At 46.0% G+C, this 12,563-nt stretch overlaps 1 protein-coding gene across 2 annotated transcripts in view; it reads right to left on the reverse strand.

Moving 5' to 3' along the window:
• Positions 1-12,563, reverse strand: part of Dusp10 (dual specificity phosphatase 10) — a 37,947-nt gene that overhangs the window by 2,512 nt on the left and 22,872 nt on the right. For both annotated transcript variants that reach the window (XM_055609136.1, XM_055609137.1), the window contains exon 3: positions 1,375-1,746. In XM_055609136.1, coding sequence (XP_055465111.1) covers positions 1,375-1,746 — 372 coding nt within the window. The remainder of the gene's footprint in view (positions 1-1,374; positions 1,747-12,563) is intronic.

Genomic DNA, 12,563 nt, shown 5'->3' on the forward strand with positions numbered 1-12,563 from the left:
CCGCTTCTCACCAGACGACTGTCAAAGTTAGACTTGTAGAACACCGACTTGGTGCACAGCCCTCTCCCTGGTCTGTCTCCTCACCCTCACTCAGTGCTGTTCCTACATGGCAATCACTTGGAAGACAGGAGTCCCTAACAGCTCAGAATGGAGAGCAACTGAAAGCCGCATGTTTCATATTAAAAGCTTCAGATGCCTGTGAACACTGGACACTTCTAGATTAAAATGCATCCCCAGGAATCCAGGCCAATGATCAGGTAGAGGAGAAGGGGGTAAGGAGGCTTGTTCCTTCACTTAAGTCACCGCACTGGCTGCTTACCAGTAGCCTAAGAGACAGACAGGATGGAAACGTCTCTCTCACCAACCTCTAGACAAGCTTGCTTTAAGAGCCAAGAACAAGGCTTCAGGAAAGTCTCCTTTTGTCAGCTTCTCTTCAGCACACACTAAGTGACCTCCAAACCAAGACCATCCAGTGTGGTGGAAAGAGAATGAGTGAGGGCTGCCATGGGTTTGACCACTGTCCCACTAACACACTAGCTGAGTGACCTCATGCGTCTTCTGACCCTGAGGACTTCTGTCTTCCTGCTTGAAGTGACACTAGCTCACCAGGCTCTGGAACATTGCTTCATTTATATTAAACTGGGTGACTTATTATGCTGTGAACCCTGCTACGTTCCCCCTGAAGCCACGCTATAAAATTTCAGTGTATCCAATCACAGGACAAGGAGAACAAAGTTGTGCCCACACACGTGATCCTGGATTGTTCTTTGGGCCAAATGTTGCTTGTTATTAGTTTTGTTTTTCTTCTAAAAGGGGAGGTAAGCCTGAATAATCCAGAAGGAATGTGAGCGCCGTGGAGCTCCATGGCTGTGATCTCTTACAACAAGCCTATCCCATGCTACTTGCTAAGTGGAAAACAACTTTCCACTTCCTCCACCTGGAATTAAGTCAGGTGGACTTTCCTTTATTAACAACCTCTACCAACTAGGCACTTCCTCATCGACCTGGTGGCAAGCATTCCTTGCTCAGGATTCAAGGCGTGGCTCAGATTTTATGAATAAAGAACCCAGGGCATCTTTTTACCCAGTGTTAGGAACTAATTAATGGGGTATGGTAAACATAGGGCCAGGGTGTTGGATAAAAAGTCCTGGCTAGGAATCAAGAGTAGGCCCTTCGTTTTTCTCTTTTATTCTCCTTCTCTCTCTTTCTTTCTCTCTGTCTTTGACTTTCTGTCTCTCCTGAGTCTTTGTGTGTGTGTACAGGGACAGGCATGCCATAGCACACATGCGGTGGTCAGTGCCTACTACCTTCTTAGAGATGGGATTTCCCTCAGAACAGAGAAGGCGCTCCCCCAACACCCCAGCAGATAGTTACCAATGAATTCGAACGCCTCTTCGAAATACTGCCGCAGGTTCTGCTTGTTGCTATCAGTGGCTGGCAGCCTCTTGTAGTTGAAGAGGCCTTTCTCATAGTGGTACAGGGGAAGGTGTGTGGTGACGTTGATGACGTAGCCGATGTTAAGCCTCTGCATGGTGTCTAGGTCCTGAGCATCCTGCTCATTGCCAAGGAACAGGAAGGGCAGGATGGGTGTCAGCTCGGCGTTCTCGATGTCAGGGGTGGTGGGGACAGACTGAGGTAGCATGCTTGAGGCCGCAGATGCTCCGCCCCCCACCTCCCGGCACTCTTGGAGCTGGAGGGAGTTGTCACAGAGGTTTTCATGGTTCTGTTTAAAACTACTGAGTCCTCCTGGAAGGAAAACACAGAGAGCACGTGTGAGAAGGGGACAAGGCCCACAGGAAATGCTAGCTTCCCCATAGCAATGAAGGCTACTGTGGCTATGTTCATTTCTGGAATAAAAACAAAAACCAGAGCCAGCTTCAGAGGGCACTGAGCTCCTTAGTGCACAAACTGGGCCAAGGTGCTTGGGAACACAGCCCACACGGCACCCAGTAATTTCATTAACTGAAAATTTGATTTGCCTTTAACAGACATATGGTCCCTGGCCTATATATAACCTTGTACTTTGGAAGCTGAGAAATGCAGGGATGGCACTGTCCTACAGAGGACTTCTTTTGCACCCTAAGATTGTGCTGTGCCCTTCATAACTTGCTTTACAGAGGGCCAAGCCCACTCCCCTGCAGCAGAGCAGTGAGAAGCAGGAGCTGTGGAGAAGCCATGCCATGCCAGCTATCAGCCTGCTAGCACTGCCGAGCAGCTCACCGAGTTGCACGGGCTCATGTGTCTCTGGGGGTCTCAGTGTAGTTTGTCCCTGAGTGTGTGGCCGAGGAGGGAGTAAACACGGTTATAAAGCATTCGGCACCCCACTCCATCCCCAGGCTTGCCTGGCCACCCACCATGGACACGTTATTCATGTTATTTCTATGGTTGCCCAAAGGTAGAAACAGAGGAGGGAAGCTACGTAAGGGAAGTCATGGCTGGAAGAGCAACTCAGGTCTATAAAATGACTTTTCCCATGAGGCCCTTGCCATTTGTAGATCTTGGCTTTCTGGAGAGCAGCAGCAGGCTCATTTTCCTGTACTTAGCTTTTAGCGGATGGTGAGCTCACTAACCTGTTAACGGGGACCACTGATGGATCCTCTAATGCGCACTCGGAGCTGGGGCTCCGCTCTAACTCCAACACTTGCGCCTGACACGCTTCAAAGGCTGAAGCTGCACCCGCCTTCCCACTGTTAGCGGGCAAACGGGGCCTTGTGTAAGCAGAGTCACTTCTGGAAAGCACTCAGGCACAGGTGTGTGCAGCTAGGCACACATGGGGTACCATGCAACAGCAGCTGCTTAATGGAGAAAGCAGAGAACGGACTCTCCAAAGTGCCCCCTTCCACACTTCCACAGACAGTGTGAGCATACTTACAACAAGAAGAAGTGGAAAAAGAAAAGGCTAGGTAAATATCAAAAATCAAAACTTAATAAAGTTATTAAATTCACCATGGAATAACGACATATAACAACCAAAGAAAATGTTTGTTTGATGTTAAAAAAAAAAAAAAGCTCATTCAAAACATTGTTTAAAAAGCCTTAAGTCTAACACACAAAAAGAAAAATTAGAGAAATTTATGGATCAGAGTTTGACTCTTAACTCTGCCTTCCTTACGTTACACATGGCACGCATGCGCAGACCTGAAGGATTATGGTGCTCAAATTCTGCAACATAGCTGAGTGAAACATTAAGAAACCTGGGGAGGGGGGTCACCAAATGAGTGTGAACCCCTGGAGAGCAGCGTGGGACGTGTGGGGGCTTCTGGGAAAAGGTGAGACGCTGGGAAGTTCCTGGAAGTAGCGTCTTCCTGGTCACATAGGTCTTCATAGTCTCCAGGCTGAAAGCACAAGGCCTGAATCGAATATGGCTCTGCTAACAGAAGGACAGAAAGTCCATCTGTCCACCAGCTTCTGAACTGACATCACATTCTTCTACACCTCAAGTCTATCTTTAACCTGAACAGAGCACATCCCCAACCAATGCTCACAGCTGTGTGACAGACAACATCGTACTTTGAGTAGGACATGGTAACAATTCACAGTAAACTCAGGAAAGCCATCCTGTGCTCAGACTTCAGGTCAAAAAGGACAAGAGTAAAGAAAATAAAAATGTTTTTAGGAGAGCACATAAGACACAAGGACACGCATTCATAGCTGTGATCAGCTCTGCCCTTGCTGCTGCCTTCTGCTGTGAGATCATTCCACCTGGTGGCTAGCCCAAAGGGAGTCTTCCAGCCACAAAGAAAGATGCAGGATACCAGAAAAGCCTCACCAGCGAATGCTTAAAAAGTAGAGTGTAAAACTACCCACTGTCATGTTCCAAACTCCGCAGAGGACACTGGAGGGAGCTGTGTTGAAATCTACTGGGCTCCACAAAGCCCCCCACCTCACCCCCCAAAACAGCTTCATGCTGATCAGGCCAGGGGAACCTAATTCACTTTTTTCTTCAGAAAAAGGTACTTGAAACCTTTTTTTTTCCTCATATAAGTTTCAAGGAAGGACTGGGAAACTGAACTCAAAAGGAGAGGCTGGGAGGTGGAGGACAGAGGATCGTTGGTTTCTTATTTAGTATACCCAAGCTGTAATTTGTCTTAGAAGCAGCTAGTAAGAAAAAAAAAATAAAAATAAAAGCATGCCAAAACCCCTCCTACCCACCCCCCAAAAAACCAGCATAGAGCTTTTCAAATTTCAGTCTCCCCCCCCCCCACACACACTTTCTCAGTGACATCAGCCGGAGGCTCCCCACCTGCCCAGTTGCCATAGCAGTCACACAAAGACACACAATGACATCAGCTGGCATGATATCAGCTCTTTGAATGCAAACAATACAAGAAGAACTACTTTGTTTAAGGCCTTGGGTACAACTGTGTTCTGCGGAGCCAATGACGTAATGCTAACAGGTGGCAAGGGGCCTTCCATTTGCCTAATGGGGGGAAAACATGGGGGAGGGGTGGATCAGAGGGAGTCTGACACTGACACACAGAAGGCTTCTACCATAGGGTGCTGTGTGCCTGTGCAAAACGATGTGTGCAGCTATGTCTGAGCCATGTGGGAAAGACGCTTGTGTAGGGGTAGAAGACAGGGAAGGCCTCCTGTGATTCAAATTCCTCAGCTGAGGGTCTGAAAAGGAAGCTCTCACTGAGGGTCTGAACAGAGGGCAGAACCTCCAGCTAGATCTGCTCATGCCAGGCGCCTGCCCTCACACAAGGGTGATGCGCACTGACATGCTGAAGTGGAGAGTCCTGGATGGCCTCTAGAGCAGCATGAAATAGGAGGGTCTCACAGGGGTGTTTCAGAGAACTCTTCATGGAGGTTGTTTGTACCTCTTAGGGGTGAGGACGGGATAGGTAGCAGCAGAACAAGGGAAGAGCAGAGCTAATGAGGTCATTTTTGACACCCCTGACCCCATCAAAAGATTGCTTAATGAGGGGCTTTTGCCTATGTTTGGCATGACTGTATAAGAATACTCCAAGGGGCTGGGAAGATGGCCCAGTCAGGAAAGGGTCCACATCCCTGTGAAAGCAAGAGGCAACAGTACTTGTCTATAATCCCTGCACTGTTGAGGAAGAGACAGGGAGATTCCTTTGTACCTCAGTGGCTAACCAGATTGGCCAAAACACACACACACACACACACACACACACACACACACACACACACACACCACAAGAATAAAAGCATCATTAGCGAATCATCAGAGTGGAGGGAGTACAGTGTGGTGGTTGGAGACACCTGGACCCATCCTACAGTGAGGCCTCAGCCTCCTAGGAACTTGTGTGAATCCCTTTCCCTTAGGGAGGCTCAGTTTACTGTAAATCAAGCATAACACAGCCTATGCATAGGGCTGAGGTAAGGACACCAATGTGAAGGTTTAGAGATACATCACATGGTGTTCCATATGTCCTCATCATCAACACGGTCCCCACTTCATCTATGACAGTGAAGCTGTTGGACTAGGTTTCTCACCTGGCTCTTCCTCAGTTTCCCCCTACCAAAGACAGTTAAGAGTAGTGCCTATCTCAATACTATTCTAAGAACAGTGTAAGTTAAATATAAACTTTATATTGGGTACATGATGAGCACTTTATTCATAACTGGAAATAAAAGCCTACATCATGCAAAAACCGACAGGTGAGCATGCTAGAATTTTCACATTTTAACATGCATTTATTTGTTTGTTTGTTTGTTTGCTAGTCTTTTCTTGAAAAAGTATTTTTCTTTGCAGATCTGGCTGGCTTGGTACTATGTAGACCAAGGTGGCCTCAAACTCATGGCAAGCCTTCTGCCTCAGGCTCCATCCTGAGTATTGCACCATCACACCCAGCTTAAATTTTCTTAGGAGGTAACTAGAAGCCAATCAATCTGAAGAGCTGTGAGGTCTGAACAGCATAATTCTTTCTTAAAGTAAATAGCAGGTCCCATCTTTCCTAAACAACAGATCTGATTTTCTTTTACCTGGATTAGCTTTCCCAGTGAAGACTTGGGATTCCCGTTTCTGCCAGGAACTGGGTTTTACAAGGCAGCATAGCTCTTACCCTTCTCCTCACCATCCCCTCACTGTAAACTGGGTTGGCTTCCTGCTCACAAACAACTTGAGGTCTTCAATACAAATATTTTTGAGACATGCACAACGGTGGGGAGAACAAACAATTTCAAACTTTTCTCAAAACCAGGTTTTCTTGGCTTTGAACACATGAGTTTGAATGCCAATTACAAAATATTCATCACCTCAAAACAAAAAAATGTTTGGATGCCCTGCCATGAGCAGGTGAATTCAGTGGCAGCCCCACAAGGAGACAGACTCTCACTTTGGAGAGAAAACCCTTTCTGTAGCCACACTTCCGCGCCTGTCCCTGTTAGCTGCCAAGGTGCCTTCTGTGATGGGATTCTCTGGCCGCAGGGCTAAAAAACCAATGCCCACGTGCTGAAGCCGTAGCAGGAGCTGTCTGTGTTCTACAGAGGACAGCCCTTCCATACACAGGCTTCATGCTAAGCTCAGAAGTGAACCTTAGCCAGAAATTTAAGGAGAACACTGTCAACAAATAGAATTAGTATCTACGGAAGGGTGGGGGTGCTACCCTAAAGTGGCTCTCCTACTGTTTGCTGCAAGAATCCTGATGACTCCTGGTGAGTGCCTTGCTTTTCTTACTGGGTTCCCAGGCAGGACATTGGTAGTGGTGAAAGATCAGGGACTGGGTGGAGCAAGTCTATATTAAAACCTGATCCTAGCCCTCACCATCTGCATTACCTCCAGGGAGCTATTTAGCACACCTCCATCTCAGTTCCCACAACAGTAATCTGCACATATCCATCCCACAGAGCCCAGCACAGACACAGTTCTAGATAATCTATCTTACAGATGACAGAATTATTGGCATATAATAAATATTGTTTTGTAGGCCTCCAATGGAAACGAAAACACACCAGCACAACCTCCTAAGGTTCTGTAGGCACCAAGCTAAGATAAAAGATTAAAGCATAGTTGATATCAAGTGTCTAAGGCAGAAAGAACCAGAGATGGGGGACAGAGCATTTCCCACCCACCTTAATATGAGAAATATAAGGATCATTAGATACAGCCATCAAAGGATCTCTACTTTTCATTTTCTATGAAGTTATCCACACACTCCATAGATGAGAGTGGCTATTTGACACACCAGTGATTTCAAGTTCAATACTGCAAGTTACCAGTTAAATTATCTTAGGATACTAGCCTGTGGAAAGCTAAAGTGCTGTCTCCTAGGGCACAAGGAATGAAACAAAGGCAAAGAGAAACAGGAAAGGAGGGCAAAGGGTGCTGAGTCCAGGGGTTTTGTGGGTGAGGACTGGGCAAAGAATATTCTTACACATGTACCAGTTGATGACTTCTTCAAACCAGTGTGGACTGCCTTCACTGTAAAATGCACAGAGTATGAAAAGACATCATCAAGAAGGCATCAAACTTTAAAGCCAATTTAAAAGCAAAAAGGGGGCTGCACCTTCCCTGGAAATCTCTCTGCCCTTTGTGTCAGAAGGATTCAGAGGAACTGAGGAGAGAAAAAGACAGCGGGATTGTCTAGCAGCAAACAAAGACATTCCTGAGAAACTTGTTTAGAATATATGGAAAAAGTATGTGTGTATTTATAGAAATGATACGTAAGAATATAATATATGGTCTTGGAAATTATAGAAATAAAATTATAATATGGGCTGGTGATGTGGCTCAGTTGGTAGAGGGCTTACCTAGTGTACACAGAGCCCTGGGTTCAATACCCAACACCATATACACTGGGTAGAGTGTAATCCTAGCACTTGAAAAGGTGGAGGCAGAGGATCAGAAGTTCAAAGTTATTCTCTGCTACAAAGTGAGTTCAAGTTCAACCTGGACCACATAAGACTGTTACAAACAAACACACGGAATTATGAAACAAAACTTCATACATACACCTACATGCGCGTGCACACACGTACACACATGCTCACGCACACGCACACATACATTCGAGCACACGCACGCACAGACATACACCAACAATGAAACTTCTGTGAGCAACTCAGTTCATTAAGGAAATGGTGCTCTACAGAAAAGGTAAATAAAAATATACCATTTTCATATAACATATATGTATATAGTACTTATCCCCGGATCCTCAATAGTTGGGCCTCACAACTTTTCTCAGAGCTACTCTCTAAAAGTTCCAGGAACCAGATGTATGCCCGTGTATAACTTTGCATTAAAATGAGAATACTCTGTTTTTGAATTTTCCCTGTATGTTTTCGTTTCCAGATCAATAGCTTTGGTGGAAGCTAGGTTCTTAGGGAGAAGAAGTCTAAAGTCCCCTTGTACATAGGCTCTACCTATCTTCTCTAGGGGACATAGCTACAACAGGAGCTGTAGGAAAAGTAGGGAGCTATGGTTTGATCTTATGAAAATTATTCATGAACACTAAAGCATAAAGTAGGTGTCTTTCCCTGCTGTCTACTTTAGTGACAAATCCTAAGTAGAAGTCACTCCAAAAATGCCATGTATGGCTAGGTATGGTGACACACACCTGTGGTCCTAGCACTCTGGGGAACCTAAATGTAGGACGATCAAGAGTTCAAAGCCAGCCTCAGCCATATAGGAAGTTCAAGGCCAGACTGGGCACATAAAATCCTGTTTCAGAAAGAAAAGCAGAGCTCCTCACAAATTGTCTTCTTACCTCATTCTAAAGGTCACTTTTGATCTTCATGTCAGTTAATCTCACTCAGTTCGATTTCATAACATTTTGAAAGAAGAAAGGAAAAAAAAAAATTGGTAAATCTATACCAGAATTTGCTTGACTTTGGAATGCATAGAATCTTTCCTTTGGATTTTATGTTGGGACAAAAGAATATGGCAGACCATAGATGCATACAGGAACGAGGCACCTCTGCACAGTTTTCTCACCCTGGTTATTTCTGCTTCCCTTTGAGTGCCTGCCACTCCTCTGTCTCAGTTGTTGGGCTGTGTTTAAGCAAAACAAAGCAAAACAACCCTAGCCATCTGGAAAGAAACTATACTGGACCATGAGTGCCGTAACTGCTCCTTCCTGATATCCTGTGTCCTTAGCAAGAAGTTTCTTTTAAAATATGTGGTTCTGTATACCTGTCTGTCAGTAGTTGGGGGGCTCACTGCTTACATTTTGTTCAGGGTGTTTTATGTGTTCCTTTTGATTACATCTTTACAGTAACCTCAACAGGAATATGCTTTTAAAAGTCAGGCCTAGGATGCTGAGCAATGGTTCAGTTAGTGAAAAATCCTTGCTTCATAAGCACAAGGACCTAAGTTTGGATCCCCAGAACCTACATAAGAAGCATGGCTGGATGGTACGAATCCCAGAACTGGGGAGGCAGATGTGAGGGTCCCCAGAGTTCCTTGGCCAACAAACCTAGCTGAATTGGTGAGCCTCGGGTTCAGCAAGGCACCCTGTCTCAAATAAGGTCGAGAGTAATTGAGGAAACCACAAAATGTACAAAATGTCAACATTTGATCTCCACATGTGCACACACACACACATACACAAACACATACACACACACACTGCTGCATGTGCACAAAAACCCCGCCCCCCCAAAAAAAACTTGTCTAAATATTTACCTGCAAAAAAAATGGAACTGAATCAGAAGAACCCTATGATTTATAAAAATTGAAAATCTAGCTTTCTTTGGAAGCCTTCCAAGACATGCTGACCCAGGAATGTTTTATCAGAATTTTCAGGATTCCTTTCTGCTCCACCACCTCACTCTTCCAGCTCTGAAGCAGTCCAGGGCGCTTCCAAGTACATGCCTTACAGAGCAGCTAGAGAAAATGGCCTGGGATTAAACTCCAGCCTGCTAGGGAGAACCAATCCTCACCAAAAAGGCAGTCTCAGGTCAAAACCCCATGAAGGGAAAGGGAGGCGCTCTTCTGCTCTTCTTCATTCCCCACGACTTTTGGGCTTTAATGAGTAACCTGCATTCAGGAACCAAACAGTTCATTTGTGTGTGTTTGAATAATACGAGCAGATCGTTTGGGGCTACTTCACAAGTATGTAAATACAGCCTGCCTCTTTAAACCTGTTACCTCATCTGTTTACATTAGTGCAGAAAGCAGTGCCAGAAGCGACAGCTGATGACAGTCATGTAACTTTCCACAACGACAGCAATTAAAGCGCTTTGGGCCTGCTTTCACACGCTTATGACTTTTATGTGAACCGGATTCAAACTGTAAGATCTCCGAGTCCCTGTGCCAGGAACTAACTGGCTTAGGCTTTGCACAAATCAGTGTGATTCTAAGAGGGAGCAGCCCCAGGCTCCTTCCCATCCACCTGCCGCTGGCCTCTGCCTCCTGTTCCACCCCTGTCCCTCACTCAGAACCTTGACAGTACACTGTGACATGTACACACCTGCCGTCCACACACACAACAACAACAAAACAGGTGAAGGAGCAGGTGTGGGAAGGGCAATCAGGTTCTGGCTTCTCCAACCGTGCATGTCTTACACTTTTGGCCTCTTGAGCTGTGGGAGAACTAATTTTTGTTGCTTAAGTTACCCAGCCCAGGGTGTTTTGTTATCACCACGTACTGTGGTTTGGACGTGCTTTGAGTGAGTACTCAAATGCTAGGAGCTTTGTCTGTACTGTTGAGAAGTGGTAGAGCCTTTAACACATGGGGCATAATGGCAGGTAATAAGCTCAACAGGTACTAGGCCGGGAAGAGAAGCAAGGTCATAGAACCTTCTAGAACTTTACTTCTATGGGCTGGCAGCATTCAGAAAAGTTATCCTTTCTCAAAGGCACCCCTCAGCCTCATCATGGACCAGCCATGGCTTAAGCCCGTCCAAGAATTGTCCTCACTAAAGACTTTTTACATGTTTGGGAGAGCATTCTGTACTGTGTCAAAGCTCCACCTTCTCTGGTTAATCAGGAGGGGGAGGGGAGCACAAGGAGGTGGCACTGCAAGGCTGAAGAGGAGTGCCAATGGGATGGTGCTACCAAACAAAGCCATGTTTCCCCCAAGAGCTGTGCCACACACTCCACTCCACTCTGCTCACTTACTTCTGAAGAGGGAACAAATATTCTTTACTTTTCAGGGCAGAAGAAGCTTAAATAATCAAATATAGCTACTCATTAAACCAGGCTGGCGCAAAAGAAAAACTGGCTTTACCATCCATGTGCCCCCCCCCCCCCGCAGGACCACATTTATCTCAGACCCCAAATTAAACACATCACAACTTCACAGTGAAAATATGTTTCCCAGTGGGACTTAAGTAAAGTCCAATTAAATAAATCCCTAGAAATGTCAAGAGCAAGCCTCAAGGGACTGCATTCTTCTACCGTGAAACATTCCCACTGGAAATTACATTCAGAGAAAGTCATCAAAAATAATCTAGGATAAGAAGAGGGGAGGAAAAGCAGGACACAAGACCAGGTTAACTCATGAGGAGTGGGTTGGGACTCATGGCTACGGTGAAGTATGAAACTGACCACTCAAATGCATAAGCCACTCAAACTTGTTTTGAAGGAAATCCCACATTCAAACAGTGGCTTTTACAACCATGGATCTTAGAGCGATCTGAAGGTCAAAGGTTTTAGCTAGGGGAATTCAGGAAGTGACAAGGGAAAGACTCGGTTGCTCCTATCACAATTTGGAATGCTTTCTTGAGCCAATGTTTTCAGTCCACAAAAAGTATAGCAACAGCCTCCTTAAGCCAGAGCTAAACTCTCGTTTTGGCAATAGTTAACCATCAACTGCCAGAAAGGGAAGGCTGGGGCTATTCTCTGCAGCTACACGCCATCGTCAGATCACCCACCATGGCTGAGCTTGGCCAAGTCAAACTGAAACCAGGCCTGGGTCTCCATTCACACTGTGAGAAACCTCTGCTGGAGGGCACTGTAGTGCCAGGCTATGGTACTGGGTCAGAAGCTGGGATGTCCTCATCTGCTCTAGCATGTTATAGCCCAGCCAAAACAGTCTTCCTGTGTCGGAGGGGCTGAGCTGGCATCAGATATTATCAACGTGAGCTCAAGGTCACTGGAGAACGGTCCACGTAAGAGTCGCCGTGGCCTGGGATGTGAAGAACTGAGAACTGACCCTGCACGCATGGCACACAGGCATACGACTGTGCGGTGCCCAACACAGCACAGTGTGGAGGCCTCCTGAGGGCAGGAACCCACAGAGCAGCCTTCCTTTCCACGCTGAAGCGATAATGGGTTCTGGCTTATGGCATTTATTACCAATCTCTATGGAATCGAGCCCATGGGATTTCCCCTGATCATTCATTAAGTTTCTTTCCCCTGATCATTCATTCCTTAAACTTAATGAAGCCTCACTACAACACAAACCAGGCGTAGGTGAGCCACAGCAAAAACAAAGTCAGTAGGTGAATTGTGAGGCCGGCATGATCTAACTTTTCCAGGGCTCTCAGCGTTATTTTCTGGCCACTCTTTCAGGATTCCCTCAGTGTGATACTGTGACACTAAGCAATACACACCCTAACTCTGTCTAACTCCTGGTATCCAGGCTCCTACAACCCTGGCAATCTCCAAAGAGAGAAGAGTGACTACTTGTATGCTAATGAAGGGCTCC

This window comes from Psammomys obesus, unplaced genomic scaffold, assembly GCF_907164565.1.
Source record: "Psammomys obesus unplaced genomic scaffold, mPsaObe1.curated_primary_1811, whole genome shotgun sequence".
NCBI lineage: Eukaryota > Metazoa > Chordata > Mammalia > Rodentia > Muridae > Psammomys > Psammomys obesus.